Source organism: Ascaphus truei, chromosome 17, assembly GCF_040206685.1.
Source record: "Ascaphus truei isolate aAscTru1 chromosome 17, aAscTru1.hap1, whole genome shotgun sequence".
NCBI lineage: Eukaryota > Metazoa > Chordata > Amphibia > Anura > Ascaphidae > Ascaphus > Ascaphus truei.
Window position 1 is genome coordinate 42,035,469 of NC_134499.1, and position 23,622 is coordinate 42,059,090.

The following is a 23,622-nucleotide window of genomic DNA, read 5'->3' on the forward strand; positions in this document are numbered from 1 at the left end:
ACTATAGAGCCTGTTACAAATGCGTTATTTACATCAGTTATGCATGTATATGACGATTGCAGGACAGAACATGCATCGATAAGTGAGATGAAGGTAGTGCTTCACTTGAAATACATTCGGGACCCATTGTGTACGTTAATGCGGGATAGATATATATAGATATATATATGGGAAAAAGATCGTGCCTAGATGCAAGGATATATCCAGAAATACTGAGTAGGAAATATAATTGTATGGTAAATCAATATAAATGTCACTAACCTAGCTAATAAGGTATTAGTGAACAGAAATCAAGTGCCCATACAATGATCAATGGTGTAAATACAATGCTGGCTTTAGCAAATACAATAGAACATATATAAAAAAAAATATACTGAATAAAAAAAATATTATAATATAAAAATATAAAAATAACAAATGAAAAAAATATATATGTGTATGCTATTGTCCAAATGTATATATATGCTATGCGAGTGAATCTAAAAGAAAAATAAGTGACCTGTGTTAAATGTCAATAAAACAAAGACGCTGGCAGCTTTCTTCTTAGCAACAACCTCCCTTGACGAACCTAAGAAAAAAAGAGAAGAAAAAAGCGCCCGATCTTCGTGTGATAACGTTTAAACATTTAATAAAACATGTGAAAAGACGATTCAAAACTCACAAGAGTAAGATAAAAAACAGCATTGTACGAGTTATACTCATGTACAGGAGCAGCCTCGAGGTGCCGCGCGTCTGCGCTCTTCCGCTGGGGATACTTCAGATGTCGTCACTCCCTCTCAGTGGTGTAACAAGTTACAAGGTCCTCCGACAACCACAATCCTAATGCGCAGATTTCCTCTAAAGAAAGAGTCCCAGTATACCGGAGCGATGTATAGCTTGCAGTATACCGGAGCGATGTATAGCTTGCAGTATACCGGAGCGATGTATAGCTTGCAGTATACCGGAGCGATGTATAGCTTGCAGTATACCGGAGCGATGTATAGCTTGCAGTATACCGGAGCGATGTATAGCTTGCAGTATACCGGAGCGATGTATAGCTTGTTCAACTCTTCTGAAGAAGTCAGGTAAAGTCTGAGGAAATGCGTAGGGATGGTACTATTGAACAAGATTATAGTGCTCATTGGATTTTATTAGTAGAGCAAGCTATACATCGCACCGGTGTACTGCAAGCTATACATCGCTCCGGTATACTGCAAGCTATACATCGCTCCGGTATACTGCAAGCTATACATCGCTCCGGTATACTGCAAGCTATACATCGCTCCGGTATACTGCAAGCTATACATCGCTCCGGTATACTGCAAGCTATACATCGCTCCGGTATACTGCAAGCTATACATCGCTCCGGTATACTGCAAGCTATACATCGCTCCGGTATACTGCAAGCTATACATCGCTCCGGTATACTGCAAGCTATACATCGCTCCGGTATACTGCAAGCTATACATCGCTCCGGTATACTGCAAGCTATACATCGCTCCGGTATACTGCAAGCTATACATCGCTCCGGTATACTGCAAGCTATACATCGCTCCGGTATACTGCAAGCTATACATCGCTCCGGTATACTGCAAGCTATACATCGCTCCGGTATACTGCAAGCTATACATCGCTCCGGTATACTGCAAGCTATACATCGCTCCGGTATACTGCAAGCTATACATCGCTCCGGTATACTGCAAGCTATACATCGCTCCGGTATACTGCAAGCTATACATCGCTCCGGTATACTGCAAGCTATACATCGCTCCGGTATACTGCAAGCTATACATCGCTCCGGTATACTGCAAGCTATACATCGCTCCGGTATACTGCAAGCTATACATCGCTCCGGTATACTGCAAGCTATACATCGCTCCGGTATACTGCAAGCTATACATCGCTCCGGTATACTGCAAGCTATACATCGCTCAGGTATACTGCAAGCTATACATCGCTCCAGTATACTGGGACTCTTTCTTTAGAGGAAATCTGCGCATTAGGATTGTGGTTGTCGGAGGACCTTGTAACTTGTTACACCACTGAGAGGGAGTGACGACTTCTGAAGTATCCCCAGCGGAAGAGCGGAGACGCGGCAGCACCTCGAGGCTGCTCCTGTACATGAGTATAACTCGTACAATGCTGTTTTTTATCTTACTCTTGTGAGTTTTGAATCGTCTTTTCACATGTTTTATTAAATGTTTAAACGTTATCACACGAAGATCGGGCGCTTTTTTCTTCTCTTTTTTTCATACATACATACATACATACATATATATATATATATATATATATATATATATATATATATATATGAGATATATATATATATCTGTATATATATATATAGATAGATATATCCTATAACTTGCTCAACGTTTGGTCTCGAGGATTAAAGCCAGAAACTTCACACTGATAGCGGAGCATGCAAATAATTAATTACCGGACCACCAAGTACATTAACAGAGTGGAAATAAAATGTTACAACCCCCAAAAAAGTTTCTATTAACACAAGATTCTGAAAGCAGGCAGAGAACATCCAGGTTACAATATGCATTAGGTCTACCAGGAATTGGATAAAGTAGGAAACTTACAAGTGTGGAGGAAACATTCGACTCAATTTAGAGACGTGGGCATTTTCACAGTCTAGTTCATCACCTCCTTGGTCCATGCTGAACCTCCTCTTGTTAGGGCTGATAGGAGGGGGGCCTGTCCGATGATTGGTCAGAGCAGGGGATATTGGCAGCGGCTGCATTCGGGGTTCACTTCGTAACGCTGCTTCCCCTGTAGATGAAAGATATGGGCACATTCAGAGAACAAATAGTATACTGTATAACACAATACTAGTAGAGGGCCAATCGTTCCTAGGATCAAAGTGTACTAATGGCAGAGACATGGTTACATCTGGGTGATTAATGTCTGTATTACCAAAATCTGACACCCACGGGTATTTTTATATTATTTAAGTTAGTTTGTAAACATGGTGAGCCGACACTTGGGAGGGGTTTCATTTCCTCTCGCTGCTCCTCTGGGACAAGCCATATCTCCCCCTCCTCCCATCTTTGTTGGAGATAAAGACAGTGAACTTGGGGTTAAAGAAAAAACTTGATTAACAGAGTTTGCCCTATTCAGAAAAACAAAAGCATGCCACATCTTTGCATTTAGTACAGTTAAGTTAGTTTAAGAAAGCCAATTAGATTGTTAAATTGTTTACAAAAGGTTTTTTGGCTGGCTACCTGAGCTTACACCTTTAAGAAGAACTATACTAGACACCCTAACCCAACCCCTGTAACACTGTGGAAGGATATATACAGCAGCTCTTGACCTAGGTAGATTGGACCACATTCCAGTGTGGTAGCCTCAAGCCCTTTACTAGGCAAGAACAAGCATACTGTCATTTCACAGGATTTGTGGAGATAAGCGTTCAGAACATTGCACAGTGTGTAGACAAGGAAAAAAACAACAGTGATTAGTTATGTGGAATATGAGACAAGCTACAACATATCACCATGCTGTATGAAGTCAGAATGTGAAAGAAGGCAAGTTATTAAAGTTTTGCACTGGGAAATTTCCATTCAAGTAGTTCAAAAAATGATTTATTGCACACATGGTGTTGGTGAAGATCATGTCACGTATGAAAAACCAAGAATAAAAGGTTGTACACGCCTCTGATACATGGGAGAGAAAGTCTGCTGGCAGCCAGGATAGAGATTGCTTTAATAACAGTGTGTGTATGTATGTATACACACACACACACACACACACGTATGTAGAGGTCTCAGTACCATGTTAGCCGAGCCGGCCATACTCAAAGGTAATCTTAGAACACCGAAGAGAGACGGTTGTATGAATACAAATGTATGCAACTGTTCAGGACATTTAGCGGTGGCCTAAACCAAGACCGAAGTTTTAGGAGTCATTACTGACACGAAAGAACTCTCTTCCCATGAGTGCTAAAGGCCATGTCTATACATACTGCGCAATAAGTATGAACACACAGCTCTCTCTTACACATACAAAAACGTATGTAATTCCATCCTCATTAACCAATAGGGACCACATCGTATCAACACACACTTGAAGCAATGGAACACCCTCTCACATTTCCACACCTACCCACACCATTGATATACACTCTCACTCCACACACACACCTTTTGTAAAGCGCTGTATACACTGTGGGCTCTTTATTTATATTTACACATTCTTACATCCCTCACATTCAGGGACTATTTAACACCTCTAGTCATAAATCGCACACTACACAGGGGGAGGGATGGGCTTTAGTCACATTCCAAGATGCACTGTTTTTGAGTAAACCCCTTGCCTGCTTTATTCAATGTAACATCGCCGGAAAAAGAGATCAGATCTCGAAAGCTCGCACAAATAAAAGCATTTCGTTAGCCACAGAACGGTATCGTCTATTCATTTTTGAATAATAATAATAATAATAATAATAATAATAATAATAATAATATATATATATATATATATATATATATATATATAATTGATTGATAAGTTATGGTGGTTGAAAAAGGTGACGGAAAAACTTCTACTGTAAAGCATATAGGGATATATAGATACACACTATATATTGAACAGTTAACTTCACACGTGTGACAAGTTCTATTTTGTTGAGGGAAAAAGAGCCAAGAGAAACTTTTGAAAGTCCACCAGTAAAAACAAGTACTTTGCCAATAAAGACAGCAAGTTATTTAACCAGCGAATGTGAAGTGACCCAGAATATAATCGCTAGTCAGGGCTGAATTTAAAAAGACCTGGCCCTGAGAGCAAACTGTAACTTTCCATTTCAGAATCCAGGGCTATTAAGGAAGAATAAAGCTGTGTAACATGAAAACCAGCAAACCTTCATCATGAAAGTTACACGAGTATAGTGTTCAAGTGAGGTTGGATTCTTGTGCAGTGGAAAAACTAGGATGGAAGATGGGCCTCAGAACCAGTGTTTCCACCCAGGTAATGTGTGCCTTTTCCTGTAAACCATGCTATCGATATACCCTTACACACGCATGTGCAACAACCCTAACAATCATTTCATATTGGAGGAGATGTGCAATGTCCTAGTGTTACGGGAATATTCAGAAATACAGGCAGTCCTTGGTTACCCAACGGGACCCGTTCTAGAAGTAGCGTTGGATAGTGAAACCGTTGTAAAGTGAGTCCCATGTTAATCAGTGGCGGTGAGAGTTGGATAACGCATTCCGCCGTCGAAAAACAGTCCTTGAGTTTGCATTGTACAGCGTTAGATATCCAACGTTGCACTTTACAACGAATGGCATAACAAGGACTACCTGTATAAGCAGATATATTGAGAAGTTTGCACAAAGGCAACACGTTTGCTTTTTCCTTTTTCCAACATATACAAACAATTTTTTGGCGATGCCATCAAAAGAGTTGCCATTTAGGGGACATTTTTAATCCTCGAAAAAGAGAATTGTCATTTGGTATTTCTGTAACTGTTTAACAGAGGTAAGTTTCTGAAATATTGCATTTGCATACTTTTCACCCACGCACGCCGTACGGGAAAGTGGTGGGAGCTACATCCAGTGAAGTATAATTGGCAATAGGAAACAAAAAAAAAGGTGGAAGGGGATTGTATTTAGGGGCGCAGAAACTCCATAGGACAATATGGCCTTAAACCGTGTTCCCCATTGAGTAAGTCTGTGACAGGCCTTCCCCCAAAACTTTACCAGCTGCTGCTCTGTTCCTTGCAAAATCAATGTCTTCCAAGTGCAACCCCACACTCCGATGTCATGGAACCGCCTATTAAAAGTATGGCTACACCATAATGTCCTGGTATCACCCTCTGGCATCATTGAGACAGCACCTCAACAACATGGACATGACCCCATGTGCCACAAAGAAGACACCAATTAATGAATCTCCCTTCGCAATTCTCCTTGGAAACACTTTTCATGTGGGACTGGCGTGCGCCAACTTGTTCCCCCAAATTATAGATAAACGGCGCTGCTAACGGATATGAAAGCAACTTACTGCCACCTTACTACAGGCAACATGTTTTAGATGGAGGCTTACTCCAAAAGGATAAGGGATTTATTTCCCTTGTTCAAAAAAGTGCCCCCTTTAGGTTATTATACATACAAATCTCTAATGCAATACAGGTATTAAAAAAAAAAAGAAAAAAAAAAAAAAGAAGATGCATCAAACAACATAATGCCATTGTTTCCTTGCATTTCTTGCTGATATATAGATACAGTATCTATATTTGTACCTTTGATAAATGACCTGAGGTTTGAGCCAAATGAACTAGCATGTGTAATATTACTGAGAAAACACCAGCCTTACTATGTATAGCTAATAATACATGAGAAGTATTTAACACAGAAATTCTGATCTCAGACGCGCTATTAGAGAGGGTCAGGGTTCCTTACAATGCATCTGATCTCAGACGCGCTATTAGAGAGGGTTGGGGTTCCTTACAATGCATCTGATCTCAGACGCGCTATTAGAGAGGGTTGGGGTTCTGCAGAATTTCACAATATAGTTACAGGGTTCCTTGACCAAAAAAAGAAAGGTTAAAAAAAACAAGTGCTCTACAAACTCACAATAAACAGATTATTTGACAGATGGTTAGATACCTACAATTACTGCTTACTGATAAGAAATATTTAGTTACGGATATCAGTAATAGTTTTTAGAATGTCATCACATCTAATTTACACCCAAAAAACATGGCAAGTTTGGGTTACCCCCTTAGTCTGTGGATTGCAGGTCCCCTGTGCCTTTGAAATGGTTGATTGCATTGAGGTTTTGAATGCCTCAAAAAACTGCTTTGCGTATAGAACAAAAAAAGTGTTTATTGTACTACGCCATCCCCGTTTCATTAAATCATGGGAGGGAAACCACCGCTCAGATTTGTAAATAAAACGCAGCCTTTTACTGCAGGATTGGTCTTCGCCGGGCTGAGCTGTGGGAATTTGACAGAGATCCTCATTATGAAATAGAACATTACACGCTCAGGAACAACTGCGTCAATAAAATGTCTTTCAGAGCATTATCATTCGTTTAACTTGTAATATGAAACTTCCACAGGCTCTACAATGTATAGATCTGAAGGTCACCTTCAAAAAGCACAAGAAATATTACAATCTGTATAATACCCACTGCCTCTGTTCATACCCAAGTGAAGAAAGGATGTTGTAAGCACGCCAAAACTCCAGGAATTTTTTATTTTATTTTTTTAAATCAGTGCGAAGAATTCACTAGACATTAAAAAGAACGCTTCCAAAGAATTAAAAAAAAAAAAGACATGAAATGTGATAAAGAAAGAAAAAGCAATAAGTGGAAAACCCGATGTTAAATATAAATGAATGCACTATGTTTAAGTTGGGATTGCACCGTAAAAGTTGGGATTGCACCGTAAAACAACACACTTCTGAACAATGCATCATGAGATATTAGTGTTCCTAGACAGCGGACATCGGACATAACAATGCTGTTCCTTTGTAGTTTAACATGCGCAGTGAGACATCTTTTATTACAGTTGTTGGGTAACAGGATCAAATACAGACATACTACACAGTAGATAAGGCGACGTGACCTCCAGTAACACAGCAGTACATCCAACAGAACTGTACCAAAGTCACCCTGAATAGCTACATCCTGCGCAGGGCACATACTTTAACTCCTGACAGCTTGTAACTAGCACTTCGTCAGCAACACATACATTTGTGGAAAGTGCTGAAAACATGCAGGGTCCAATCAGAGCGGAGATCACCGAGCTTTCTGAGAGGCATTTGGTGCAGTTTGCAAAGCCTATTCGTACTGCGTCCTCATGCACACGTTAGGACCCGTTACAGATGCCTGAAAACCACACCGTGTTCAACATGGCAAAGGATTCTGGGCATGTACATGCAAATAAGTTCTTCATGTGTTAAAGTTATTTTGGTCTGGCGTGGAACAATAATATTCTTCTCACTGCTGGAAGCCAGATAGCGCCCAACTTCCAGTACAACACCCGACCACCGGACTTCCGCGTTTGGCGGCCATCTGATCATTTGGGTAGCGCTCATATGGCCAATGATGAAAACAGAAATAAGAGCGCTCCGAGGGAGCAGGTAACCCAGTCGGGGCATGGTAAAGGAGCCTTCTGACAATGAGGTACTTTGTGCGGCACCATTAGGGCATAGGGTCATTTGGGCAGAAGAAAGGTTAAACCAAGGGCAGTGATATATTTAAAGAGTTTAAAACCGGAACACGAATAACTTCAATATATCAGACAAGTAGACAGACGTCTCCATCGCTGCCTTGTACCCTAAGTTTTACAGTGTGTTTTACAGTCTATATCGGCCTGGTCTCTCTTGCCCTGATGTGCCCAGAATGGGTATATATTGATCATTGACGCAAACAAGACTAACAATCAATCCCAAATTGAAACTCCTCCAAATAAATGAAAACAGCATTGAGACTTAATCTAATAGGACTTCCTTAAACACATCTAACTCTGACATAAGCAAAGATCAGACTGCTTTTGTTTTTAGGAAATGTATTAGAAATTGCTTTTCTGAATTGGGGAGTGTGTGTCAAATCAAAATTTGCTAGATATTACACCGCTACAAGCAAAAAAAAGCACTCATTGTATACATACAATTCACAAACTGAGCTACATTTCCCCCACAAACTAATTCCCCTATATATGTTTCTTATATTTATAAAAAATTTAAACAGGAAGAAAAACACTTTGAGGAGTCACCACTCGTCTTCATGTCTGTTCTGGGCACAGAGTGAAGTTGACATTAACATTACAATATTTCACTTATCGCCCTATACTGTGCTCTAATTCAGGGTCCTCACATTTAGTCCTCAAGACCCCACAACAGATCATGTTTTCGGGATATCCCGGCTTCAGCACAGGTACAGTCGTAGACTGAGCCACCTGTGCTGAAACAGGGATATCCTTAAAACCTGACCTGTTGGTGGGACTGAAGGGCCAGAGTGGAAAACCCTTGCTTTAATTTATTACTTATATTTGAAATAGTTTTCACAAGAAATCCCAGGTTCTTTTATGTGCTGCATTTCATTATACACTGCGTTAACAAGTCCTGATCACTGCCACATTGTATTCATTTCAACATTGTTTTAGCCCAGAGCCACAATTGAGCTCTTAAACGTAGAAGGGATGTGGCCCAGAATTACAAAGCGGTGTTATTCAAAAACCCTGTTATTAGGCGCCAGAGTTGCCACCACTCCGGGTCGGAGACTACGGATTTTGGCCGCAAATCTCCGGGTATACCTGGTAACTCTCCAGGTGGCGGATGTATCTCCCCCTGCAATTCCAGCCATGACACCGGGATGCCCATTGCCATGATGACACTCCACGACGTCACGACAATGTGGCGTCCCGTTGTCATGGCAACGCGGCGCCACTTGACGGGATTTGCAGGGGAGGATGCCGGGAGATGCCACCGCCGCAGGTAAGAGAAATAAATATATAAAGATTATGAATGCAAAAAAATGTATCTCCGGGTTAGCCTTCAATAGAAGGTGCAACCCCTGTTATGCGCACGGGTCTAAATACACCTTCAATTAGAATAGAACTGCACAAAACAATAGTGTGTTACATGGCTAAATGCTTTCACTTTATTGGTTGGATATAACGTTTGTAATGCTGGAGATTTCCAGTCCTCTTCTAAGCATAATATTCAATTTCTACAGAGTTGTGCTAAAGTATTACCATTTCAGGAACATTTTTACTCTTTTGACTATAATTGCAGACAGCTGTATGCTGACAGATCCATCCCTGCAGCAATTTGCCATCACTCAGTCTGGCAAACGTGATCCTCTGCCCCAACTTCATCACAAATAGCACCATGAAATGGATGAGGGAAAGTTAAAAACGTTTGAGAAAAAAAAAACTATATATATATATATATATATATATATGGAAAACATATATACATATATATATATATATATATATATATATATATATATATATATAACAAAGGGATAGGCACACCATAAATATGCCAAAACATGTTTTTCATGGACCCGATGTCTTGGCGACCCTCTGGAGCCTTGGGTTCCAAAATGTTGGGTCAACAAAAGACATTTGACATATTTTTGGTGTGTCTATCCCTTTCTTATGTTGGTACAGAACCTTATACGTTCTCTGATAGCAGCTCCCTCTCCAGTAGTCTGTTTTATACTAAATATATGTGTGCCCCAATTCCTTCATACTGTTACACACACAAAGTTTGTGAACCCCAATGATAATTACACAAATTCCATAGTTTTTCCATGATAACCTTCTTGAATCAAAACCAGTCTTTTCCTAAATATCCAAGAGGGTTTATATTAACCAATTCCATTTATTTTGAAACAAAATTATGTATAAATTAGACAAACAATGAGTACTTAAGGGTAAGTGCAAAAGTAAGTGAAACCCTGGTTTTATCAGCTAAATTAAAGGTGATAATTAGAATCAGGTGTTTAAATAATTAGGTAGATCTTCAGGTGTGATTTTTGGAGGCCCCACCTTATATAAAGATCAGAAACTTTGTGAGTTTGGTCTTCACCATACAGGTTTGTGGAAATATTATGCCTTGATCAAAAGAAATCTTCGAGGACCTTAGAAAAGTAGTATTAGCGCGCATCAGTCGAGAAGGGTTATAAAACAATTTCTAAAGATTTGGGGCTCCACCAATCCAGTGTCAGACAGATAGTGGTAGTGATAGTAGTGCTAGGGACAAAACCACACAGTCACTCTACCCAGCAGCAGTAGTCCTACCAAAATCCCTCTGAGGACAAACCAGCAAATCATCCAGGAAGTCAAAGAACCCCAGAGTAACATCCAAGGATCCGCAGGCCACTCTCGTCTTGGCTAGTGTGAGTGTTCATGGTCAGCTATCAGAAAATGGCTGAACATGAATGGTGTTCATGGAAGGATAGCCAGACAGAAACCACTGCTCTCTAAAAAAGAATATTGCTGTCCATCTGAAGTTTGCCAAAGAGTACACAGATCCACAAGACTTCTGGAACAATGTTCTCTGGAAAAACGAGTCAGAGGTAGACATTTTTGGCCTCCATGAGAAACGTTAAATTGGGTGAAAAAACTAAAATCCCAACAGAAGAACCTCATCCCAACCATCAAGCATGGTGGTGGGAGTGTGATGGTTTGGGGCTGCTTTGGTGCCTCAGGACCTGGACGGCTTGCCATCATTGACAGGACCATGAATTCTGCAATGTATCAGAAGATTCTAGAGGAGAATGTCAGCCCACCCATCCGTGAGCTGAAACGAAAGTGGGTCATGCAGCAGGACAATAATCTTAAACTTACAAGCAGAGATACACAAGAATGGCTGAAGAAGAAATTCCATGTTTTAGAATGGCTTACACAAAGTCCAGACCTTAACCCTATGGAAATGTTGTTGCTGAACATGAAGCGAACTGCCATGCAAGAAAGCCCTCAAATGTCACTGAGTTGAAGCAGTTCTGCAAGGAGGAATGGGCCAAAATTCCTCAAAACTGAACTGAGAGACTGACCAGCAGCTACAAGAAACATTTGGGTTGCTGCTCAAGGGGGCTCCACCAGGTACTGAATCTAAAGGATTACATACTTTCTCACACATGGATAGTGTGTTGAATCATTTGTGGATAAATGTTGAAAAAGTTTCATGTTTTTGTGTCAATTGTTTGATCAGGTTATATTCATCTATTATTAAGACTTCGATTAAGATCTAACAACATTTTTGGTTTGAAATATGTGAAAATACAGCTAAGAGATCACCAGTGCGCTTCTTCTACTCTTTGTAGAGGTCATATCATGGTTTTTCAGGATCTTGACCCTTTCCAACCCCTCTGTTACCTACTGTATGTAAGCGACTTTGTGTGAAATGTTAGACATCAGAAAGTCACGCAGATCAAAAGGACAGCTCGTCATTAAGAGAGAATGATCAAAGCCCAAAGCCTGCCTTTCCTGCCTTCACTTCAAAAGTAAATATGGGATGAGGTTAGGTTACTATAAGAGAGATTTCCTAGATCAAGAGTTAGAAGAGCTCTTTAGCTAAAATAATTACTAGTATTTTTTACACTCCGTTTAATTTGTGCCTTTGATGCCAAAAGGCAGCTACATCATTTACCCAGGATGTTATTTTGTATATTTGCACTTTGAATGCCTCTACCAAAGAACAGCTATCATAAAGATGGAATCTGCATGGTTTTAAAAGCGAATGTTAGCCTTGATAAAATAGTTGAAAATAAAACTAATTAAACAAGAAGTATACAAGGACATGCATTCTGTGCAAAAGCAGAAAAAACGGGTTTATGTTTAGTGTTAGGACACATATCCACAAAGACTAGTTTTTACTGCAGGCAGCATACAGTGTGTGAAGCAGCCTCCTGTAATTGCTAAAAGCATGTGTAATATTAGGATTATTGTTATACAGAACTGAAACTTGGCACCTGAAATGTGTGGAATGTAATAGTTTGCATTAAATCCACCCGTAATACTACCAAGAAAAACTATTATTACAAGTATGACAGAAGTGCAATAGTGCTTTTCTTCTAGAGAAAGTGTTTGGAAAACGAGATACTGTTTGAGATACTGAGCCCTGGAAAACATGGCCAGGGTTTCATAGAACAAAATGGAGCGCATAGAGTTTCCATAACTATGTGCGGGCTGCTGTCACTACAATGCAGGAGAACCACAGAGCAGGTCTCACAGACTGTACCTGTCAGCAAATACCAAACCGTTCTTTCATTTTACCCCACTAGAGGAGCAGAAAAGGGGTCAATTCCATAGGAATCTGCACACGTTTCCCCACCAAATGGGCAGCAGCGCTTTGCTGCCACTCACCTCGCTGCCGGGACACTCGGCCGCTTCACCGCTAAGCCCCATAACTTTAACCCTTACCCTAAAACCCATAATACAAGCTCTACAGCCTACCCTAAAAACCTGAACCCAAGACCCCTAAAAAGTTAACCCCCTACTCTAACCGCCAAAACGTACCTTATTGTAGAAGCAGGCGGCGGAGGTGTCAGCGGCCGAGGGTCTGTGTGTGGCCAAAAGCTGGTGGTCATGGCAGGTTTATTTAATCTTTAAGGGATTGGTTAACGATGGAATGGAAGATATACATTCTCTGCTACTGGGATTAAAGCAGCAGTCCCCGTTAATATTCATTTCCTTTTTTTAAATGTTCTTGAACCGGGATGTCTCCCCCCCGAGCCCCAAAATATTGGTAGTCTTTGTGCCGGTGTTGGACACAAAAAACCCTACAGCTATAGCAGTGGTGTCACAATGATGTTGCAGCTTTCTATTGGCCGTCAGAGCCGAGGCTGGCCCGACGGCCATGTTGTCTTTATAGAAAGCTGTCAAGTTAGAAGAAAAAGGGGGCCCTGTAGGTCGCAGCACCGGAGAGCGATTCCGAGGGACCCCCGGGTTCAAGTCATATTAAAAGCAGCCTTCCTTGCGGCTCTCATTTTTTTTTGAGGGGGGTGGGGGAGGTATTTTTAAATATCCTAATCCCTTCTCCACTTGGCAATATACAAGCCTACTGCCATTTCTAAAATTAGCCTCCGGATTCTGTGCTGAACACTTTCACCTGATAACGACAAGTGTGAAACTCACCGCCCACACCCGTCAGCATCCCCAATTATGCAAAAAGAATGTCCGCAGTTGGGAGAGAGAGGAACAACCTTTGAACCATATGTGCCACTTGTAGTGCTACTAAGGTAGCCACAGTAGGTATCTACGACCCATACAAGTAGACGGGTATAATGGTGAGGGCGGTGAGGCGGACAGATCATTATATCGTATGGGGGAAAACATGGAAAACAGAGATACTGTATTGGGTTATGAGTGTACATAAAATTCTATCTTTATTGGGTATGGAGTAAAATAAAAAGCAGATATCAGTAGTGCTTAACTGTTTGAACATATTAAACTTAAACCGTACCCAATATTATGAATATAGGGCCTATTTTAGAACAAGCTTAAGATAAAAAAGTATAAATATGAAGGTGGAATAGCCTGTAGAAGACATGATGTGAGGGATTTTTAAGGTTTGTAGGCACTTTACAGTTCATTCATAGTCGTTGCATTGTGTGACCTTCAGTTCACATTGATTGTATAAGTCATTATGACTAATGTCCCAGCTCTATGTGATGCGCTGTTATGTGCTGAACATACAGGCACTTTATAAAATATATTCCTTATTTATTCCTCCCATCTTTTTTTCCCCTTCCCTTCTCCAAATACTTTTCTGCCAACAAATAGGATTAATACTTGGGGAAAGTGTTTCTCAACCAGGGTGCCGCTGAGCAGTCCCCGGGGTCCCGCCGAGCCGCCCGCGCACACTGCGGCCCGGAGACGGCTTTCCTGGCTCTCCCCCCTCCCTCGCAGCGCGCTCCGGCAGTCCCCGGAGTCCCGCCGAGCCGCCCGCGCACACTGCGGCCCGGCGACGGCTTTCCTGGCTCTCCCCCCTCCCTCGCAGCGTGCTCCAGCAGTCCCCGGGGTCCCGCCGAGCCGCCCGCGCACACTGAGGCCCGGCGACGGCTTTCCTGGCTCTCCCCCCTCCCTCGCAGCGCGCTCTGGCAGTCCCCGGGGTCCCGCCGAGCCGCCCGCGCACACTGCGGCCCGGCGACGGCTTTCCTGGCTCTCCCCCCTCCCTCGCAGCGCGCTCCGGTCGCAATACAAGCTACGGGAGGTCTGTGACATCAGCGGCGCCCTCGATAAAGTGGCACCACGTGTGACTGGGGATTCCAGTCAGTGCAGGGACTCCCTCACAGCATCATACACGGCGCGGGAAGCTCAGTGGTACTAGCACAGAGGAGACTACCTTCAGGAGTTGGCGTCTCCGGGGATAAGGATCCTGGACATTCTGCTCTGCACAGCCCACGTGATCGGATGACCAGTGGAAGATGCCGTTTGTGGTAAAATGTCCCCAACATGTTTTGCTCATATACTTTTTTCCCTGATGTACGTGCAATACTTACCTGCTGAATTGTATTAACAATATATTTTTACAATTCTACACTACGAGATTTGCGCTGTTTTTCTTATGTAATGTTCGTGCCTGGGGCACACGGAGATTAAGTGACTTTCCCAAGGTCACAAGAAGAGTTTACCTACTGCTTCATCGGCACTGACAATGCTACTGAACATCTCCTTGAATTGTATTGTATGTCTTTATTTATATAGCGCCATTAATGTACATAGCGCATCACAGTAGTAATACACGTGGTAATCAAATAAATAACAGATAATATAAATAACAGGTCATGGGAATAAGTGCTTTAGACATAAAAGTAACATTAAGGAAGAGGAGTCCCTGCCCCGAGGAGCTTACAATCTAATTGGTAGGTAGGGAGAACGTACAGAGACAGGAGGAGGGAGTTCTGGTAAGTGCGTCTGCAGGGGGCCAAGCTTATGTATCATGTGTTCAGTGCTATTCATATGCTTCTTTAAGCAAGTGTGTCTTAAGGTGGGTCTTAAAGGTGGATAGAGAGGGTGCTAGTCGGGTACGGAGGGGAAGGGCATTCCAGAGGTGTGGGGCAGTCAGTGAAAAAGGTTTAAGGCGGGAGAGGGCTTTAGATACAAAGGGGGTAGAAAGAAGGAATCGTTGAGAAGAACGCAAGAGTCTGGATGGTGCATACCGAGAAATTAGGGCTGAGATGCGGGATTTGATTGGAAGCCAGGAGAGGGATTTCAGGAGGGGAGATGCTGAGACAGATCTAGGAAAGAGTAGAGTGATTCTGGCAGCAGCATTTAGGATAGATTGTAGGGGAGACAGGTGAGAGGCAGGAAGGCCGGACAGCAGGAGGTTACAGTAATCAAGACTGGAGAGAATGAGGGCCTGAGTCAGAGTTTTAGCAGTCGAGCAACAGAGGAAAGGGCGTATCTTTGTTATATTGCGGAGGAAAAAGCAACAGGTTTTAGAAATGTTTTGAATGTGAGGGGCGAATGTGAGAGAGGAGTCGAGTGTGACCCCTAGGCAGCGCGCTTGGGCTACTGGGTGAATGATCGTAGTTCCAACAGTAATGTGGAAGGAGGTAGTAGGGCCAGGTTTGGGAGGAAGTATGAGGAGCTCTGTTTTAGCCATGTTGAGTTTAAGGCGACGGAGGGCCATCCAGGATGATATAGCAGAGAGACATTCAGAAACTTTGGTTTGTACAGCAGGTGTAAGGTCGGGTGTTGAAAAGTATATTTGTGTGTCGTCAGCATAGAGGTGATAATTAAACCCAAAAGATGTTATTAGGTCACCTAGAGAGAATGTGTACAGAGAAAAGAGAAGAGGTCACAGGACAGAGCCCTGGGGTACCCCCACAGAGAGATCAATAGAGGAGGAGGAGGTGTTAGCAAAAGAGACACTGAAATTACGATGGGAGAGGTAGGATGAGATCCAGGATAGAGCTGTGTTCCGAATACCAAGAGTATGCAGAATATGAAGGAGAAGAGGGTGGTCCACGGTGTCAAATGCTGCAGAGAGGTCGAGTAATATGAGCAGAGTGTAATGACCTCTGTCTTTGGCAGCATGGAGGTCATCAGTTATTTTAGTGAGGGCTGTTTCCGTGGAGTGAGCAGTGCGGAAGCCAGATTGTAGAGGGTCTAGGAGAGAATAGGTGTTGAGAAAATGGAGCAAGCGAGAGAATACAAGACGTTCAAGGAGTTTAGAGGCAAAAGGCAGGAGGGAGACAGGTCGATAGTTAGAAAGACAGGTAGGGTCAAGCTTGCTTTTTTTAAGCAATGGTATGACTGTTGCATGTTTGAAGGAGGATGGAAAGGTTCCAGAGCAGAGGGAAGAGTTAAAAATGTGTGTGAGCATAGGGACTATAGTAGGAGCAAGAGGTTTTAGGAGATGGGAGGGAATGGGGTCAAGAGAGCAAGTGGTAGAGGGAGAAGAGGCGATCAACAGCAACACATCCTCCTCTGAGACCGTGGGAAAAGAGTCAAGGAAGGCAGGAGGAGAGTTAGGAAGAGGTGTAGGATGGGAGGAAGAAAGAGGGGATGTTCTGACGTATGGATTCCAAATTTTCCTTAAAATAGTCAGCAAAGTCCTGAGCGGAGATGGAGAAAGGAGAGGCAGCTGAGGGTGGTTTGAGTAGAGTATCAAAGACAGAGAACAGTCGGCGTGGGTTAGACTTGTGCATGTTGATTAGTGAAGAAAAGTAGGCTTGTTTAAGCTTGCGAGAGGGCAGAGTAGAAACAGGATAGCATAAATTTGTAGTGAAGGAAGTCTGCGAGAGTATGAGATTTCCTCCAGAGGCGTTCAGAGGAAAAGTGGAGGAACGCAGCATGCGCGTGTGGGAATTTAGCCAGGGTCTAGGGTTAGAAGGGCGAGGGCGACAGAGAGAAAGCGGGGCATGTAGATCAAGAGAGGAAGATAAGGCAGAGTTGTAGTTCCTGACCAGGTTGTCAGGGTCTGTAGCAGAGCTGAGAGAGGAGAGGGAGGAGCGTAAAGTGGACTCAAAGTCAGGTAAGTGAATAGAGCGCAGGTTTCTGCAGAACCAGGGGGTAGATGGAGGTGGAGAAGGGGAGAAGCCTTGTGGCCAACATATAATCTCTGACAACCGAATATATTTTGTTTTATTGTAATTTCAAAAGTTCTTGTATTGTTTCTTCACTGTTACTACCAATAAAATATTCATTACATAAAAAGGATAACTTGCCATTATATTTCACCTCCTAAGCTTTAGAATGCCAAATCAAAACGACAATATAAGAGTTGATCTGATTTGGGCTGTCAAGGAACCAATTATTTTATTGTCGTAATATCCGATTTCTGCTCTTGTTGGAATGAAACCGCTATAAACACAAAAAGGTGTGACGCAGGAAGGGAGGATGACACTAGACCCAGTGCTTTCAGCAGGAGGAATGTGTCTGACAGGACGCTCCCAGATGGTTCCTTGTGATTTAAACGGACCACAGAGGGAATGCAGCAGCTTTCAAAGATGCCATGAGATAGTCGGCTACAGGGTGAGGGTTAGACAACAGAAAATCATAGCAGATGTCATTACAAGATGACATCTGTAGGACTCTTCAGAGATCATTCAAGGGCATACACTGCTATTCACGTCTTTTTTCACAACTGACCCATTTAAAAAGGCACATCCCTGCAAAAAGCAGATGCAAAAGAAACTGAAAATAAGAGCGCTTTAAAAAAGGGGTTCCCCAAATACTATTAGAAATAATAAAACAAAGATTTAGGAACATAGCCCTATGTCTTACTTGTATGGGACTAAATTGCAGTTATTTTAAAAGTGGTCAAAAATATACATTAAAAAAAAAAAAAAAAGATTTTAAAACCATATAAAAAAATTATTGTAAATAGTTTGTTCAAACATTACAAAATATTGTGTATGCTAAAGCAGTGTGTGTAGAGCAGCTGTCCCTCACTATATAGGACAATCACGGACTTCCGATACGGGTTATCGCACTGTGATCATGCGTTAACAGTTATTGACCCAAATGGCAGATATCCCACGTTATCAGTTTGGCGACTCGGATCGGAGGTTAGTGAATCTCCACCATACGCCCTTATTCAATAGGCTGTGAAGTCGCATTTACATCAACAGAACTCCTATTCCCTGCCATGGGGAATAATATCCAGTTAGGGGTGTCAGGCGGCTTCTCTAAAAATGCTGGCACCATGGTGAAAGGTGCGACACGCTCGGGAAAAGTTGTTGGGAGGTATGTTATTTAGAAATGATCTGACAACCATTATGTATTTTTTTTCTAACTTTCCCTCCAGGTGTGCACTAATTTGTAAAAAAAAAATAATAAAAAAAATTCTAAGGACGGAGCGCCCTCCCCAGAATTATTTTTTATGAAATAGAATATGAAATGGTGCAAACCTGGTGAGAAATTTAGAAAATACGTAACAATCATTTATAAATAACATACCTGCAGTCACTCTCTCTTTCCCCTACCCTTATCCTCTCACCCCCACCCTCATCCACTCACTCCTCTCTCATTTTCTCTCCACCCATAACTAATTTTCTCCCCCCAATCCCGCTAATTTTTTACTGAACAGTGTCCAAATATAGGACAGTCCGGTTAAATACCGGACACATGGCAGCCCTATTTACAGTATAAAGAATTAGGGTACCTGCTTGCCATTAAAATACACAATGATTTCTGTATAGCAATCCCTTTCTACAGTGAAACCAATGTATGAAAAGAGATAATGGGGAAAGGCAGTTTCAGACCGGTCTGAGACATGTGCTCACAAGTGGGATTATTATCGACTGCATAGCAATGAAATTGTATTCTTGATTATTAATAACATAATATCTGTGTCTAATAACTCAGTGTTTTTGATTTCCATAGAGAAGACATTTGTATTTCCCAGTGGAGAACTGGCTTTCAACACAGAAAAGAGTTGTATGTATGCATAAACAATACAGAACATGATCTCACATCCTATCCTGTTTGTAGTTAACGGGCTGGAAGTTACAAATCCTGCTCAAATTTCCTGCAAAGCAACCCATATCAGGAAATGTTCCTCTGATTAACATTACTTTAAAATTTGAATCAGGAAGGGGGAAATTGCTGTAAATTTGGTAATCCGAGACGTATCCTCTCCACCACCCCCTTTAGGTCTAAGTGCATTACACAGGCGTTCCTTTCTGACTGGAGCTACAAACACAAAGCTTTATATGCCACGGAGACTGGTAACAGTAACGTGCCTCCATTCCCGGGACTGCCCGAGATGCTCTCGGGTTCACGTGCATATTTATTCAGTCTCAGCTATTTTTTAGCATCAACTTTCCCATAGTCAGGAAAATAAATCACATTTATGTATTTAGTATATTTTCATGAATACGCAATTTTTGTTGCCTGACGGATTTGGGCGCTTGCGGTTTGACATCTCTGCTACACGTTCTAATAATATAATACATTTAAGGTAAATAAAACAATATTCAGGAAGCAGTTACAGTTTTACAAAATATAAAGTAGGCAATATGAAGTTGAGTTCATATATGCAACATAAGCAATAGCTATATGACCACGGGCAACAATACATAATTGTTAATGGGATAACAATGGTTTAGATCTTCAAACAAAGCTTTGATATAAAATGTAGGCAGCAGAACCCATTGGGTAAAACACGTTACCAAGTCAATATTGGTAGGAAACAATGCAGAAGGGATATTAAACACTGAGTTCCATGCCGCGATCCAGCCTGTAATGTCACAAGTATTTTATTATTTATAAAAATGTTTTACCAGGAAGTAATACATTGAGTTACTAAATACATAAGTATTATACAAAGTTGGCCAATATCTCTATCTCACACACACACACCTCTAAGAAATAGTGAATAGAATAGAGAAAAAATAATATATATAATATCTAATATATCTGCTAGTTCTTGGGGATTTCAACTTCAATTGGCTTGACCCTAAAAACCACAAAATCCAGATACAACTCAAGTCACTTAACCTATCACAACTCCTTTCCCAATCCACACGGATAAACCTGAAATTGCATAACCAGTCCTTGATAGACTGGATTCTTTTCTCAAACCCCAGCAGAATCCAATCCTCTGGCATCCTTCCTGATATTTTCAGTGACCATGCAATAGTGTACTGTGTAAGGAAAATTAAACCGCCCCATTCAAGCCCTAAAGTTCTCCTCACTAGAACATTTAAAAACTTTAACCCACAACAGTTTCTGGATGACCTTACCAACTGCCCATGGCACAGAATCTATTTAATTCCCGACCCCGATTCTGCGCTCGACTATTTCCAATCCGAGTTCTTAAAACTCTGCGATACCCATGCTCCACTACGCAGAATAAGGATACGGGGGGCCCACCTTCCATGGGTTACACCTGACCTTATAGCACTCTACCAGTTCAGGGATGCCTTGTGGAAAAGCTACAAAGTAACTGGCACTACCAAGGATCTCAATCACTACAGATGCCTGCGGAACATGTGCACAAGGCAAACAAGGCACGCAAAAGCACATTATTACTCTGACAATCTCCACCAAAATACATCAAACCCAGCTAACTTCTGGAAGGTTATCAACAATATATTCCAGCCTTCTAACCATCAACAACCAAGTAATATCACTAAGGGGGATATTACTGACAAACCCCACTGACATTGCAAATGCACTCAATGATTACTTTGTGGGGTGTGCCACTAACTTATTAGCGAAACGCAGCCCAAACCACAAACCTGAATCTCATCCTGGGAGTACCCCTACAGTTTCACCCCCTCCCAACACTGCCCACAATTTTCAATTTGGCCCAGTATCTGAAGAGATTACACAAGCGCTCCTCAAACTAAAACTAAGCAGCCAATGCAGACCCAACTTACTACAATCAAGGTTCCTACGACTTGGTGCCCCAGCCATTGCCAAACCAATTGCTTCCATAGTCAACACTATCCTGTCTGCAGGCCATATCCCTAAGACCTGGAAAACTGCCAGAGTTGTTCCTTTCTTCAAAAGTGGGGACAAAAACTGTCTCAAATGTGTCCACTCCCAATTAAGCGATTACTATACCAAGACAAATTTCCCGAGCCAATTCTAATCTGGCTTTCGTCCCAAACACTCCACCGTAACTACCCTGCTAAAAGTTTGCAATGAAATCCAGTGTGGAATGGAACGGGGACAACTCACTGGTGCAGTATTCCTAGATATTGCAAAGGCTTTTGATACAGTTGATCATGCTATCCTGCTTAACAAACTCCAGAGCTCTGGAATAGGGAAGCATGCTTTAAACTGGTTTCAGCCCTACCTATCAGGTATATCCCAACATGTGTCCATCTCAGGCACTTACTCCAACCCCCTGGATATCACCTGTGGTGTCCCGCAAGGCTCTGTTCTGGGGCCCCTACTTTTCTCAGTGTTCATTAATGATCTTCCCACAGCTTGTAAGGAAGCCTCAATACACCATCCTATATGCACACAGCCATAGCCTCTCTGACCTTCAACACATACTTCAGTCTGACTTTTTGAGACTCGAAAACTGGATTTCCCAAAACAAACTGTTTTTAAACACTGACAAGACTAACAATGGCATTTGGGACCAAGACTAAATTTTTAAAGCGTCCAGCGACTGAGCTCCAGATTAGAACCAACGCTAACACCACCCTAACCCCTGTCACTAGTTTTAAATACCTGGGCTTATGGTTCGACTCCCACTTAACATTCGGGATGCACATTGATACCCTGACAACCAAGACCTATGCCAAACTAGGGGTACTTTACAGGAACAAATCCTCCCTAAGTCTCCTGGTCAGAAAGCGTATCGCACAGCAGATGCTAATGCCAATTATTGACTATGGAGACATAGTATATGGCTCGGCACCTCAAACCCACCTTAGCAAACATGACACCCTCTACAATTCAATTTGTCGTTTTGTTCTCCAATGCAACTACAACACACATCACTGCGAAATGCTCAAAGAACTAGATTGGTCAACACTAGAGTCTAGGCGCAAAGTTCACCTTTCCTGTCTTGCCTTTAAATGCTTTATGGGCAAGCTACCCAGCTATCTGAACAAGCTCCTCACCCCTACCACATGCAGTACTTATCACCTGAGATCAGACTCCAAAAGACTGTTCATGGTCCCAAGGCTCAACAAAGTATCCGGACGTTCCTCTTTCTCCTACCGTGCACCCCAAAACTGGAACAACCTACCAGAGACTCTCACATCCACCAGCAGTTTAAGTTCTTTCAAATCTAAGGCTGTCTCACATTTTAATCTGGTCTGTAACTGTTTCATACACCCATAATACATTTTTTTTTTTAACTGTGCATGCAATGTCTTGTATATAATGTATACCCTGTTCATTTATGTAACCATGTATTATTTGTCTTAACTCTGTGCCCAGGACATACTTGAAAATGAGAGGTAACTCTCAATGTATTACTTCCTGGTAAAATATTTTATAAATAAATATGTCAAAAGGCACACAGTGAAATACCTATATATCTCTTTATCCCTTGAAAAAGGATCATTTAGTTAAACCCTTTGGCCAAAGCATTTTAAGCCTGCGAGCCACATCAAGGCTTGACCAAATATTGCAGGTCCTAACACTAACTGATTAAAATTCTTATTTACCTCTATAATCAGAGGAAGAATAATCGCATTGGATCTGTCACAACCAGCTGCATGAAAAAGACTTGTTCATTTGGAAAGTGACACTTGATTCATTACATGGGGGACAAAGTTGCTGTGTGAGTACTGGTCCAACAGCAACGAGACGTTTCTGTATAAGTTTATAAGCTGGGTCAGTACCCAGGGAGTTACTCAAACTGTGATCTTGTCCATCGGGGGAATGATCACACACAAATGCTGGACTTCGATGGGACTTTATTTCATTTGGAGTTTCTGTGTGATAGTGCCCTGAGCGGCACTATCAGTGTTTGATAAATAACCCCCACAGTGTTGGAAGAGACATTGTTTCCTCTATGTCGAATAACTCTGTTTTCCTTGCAACTCCCAATGCTCCTTGAAGCCAAAAGAACAACATTCTCTCTGCACTATGGTCAGGGAAGAATTACAGGCAAATGTCTTTTCTGCAGTATGGGCAGAATAAACAGCGTGGTTAAATTGTCTGGCACATTCTGTCTGACTAACATATGTCAAACTGGGGAGCCTACGCTGTTCAAGATTAAAACAAAATAAAAAAATAAACAGAGA

At 41.9% G+C, this 23,622-nt stretch overlaps 1 protein-coding gene across 4 annotated transcripts in view; it reads right to left on the reverse strand.

Annotated features, from left to right (window-relative positions):
* Positions 1-23,622, reverse strand: part of VGLL4 (vestigial like family member 4) — a 113,619-nt gene that overhangs the window by 26,357 nt on the left and 63,640 nt on the right. For all 4 annotated transcript variants that reach the window (XM_075574941.1, XM_075574942.1, XM_075574943.1 and 1 more), the window contains one exon: positions 2,574-2,763. In XM_075574941.1, the coding sequence (XP_075431056.1) occupies positions 2,574-2,763 (190 nt within the window). The remainder of the gene's footprint in view (positions 1-2,573; positions 2,764-23,622) is intronic.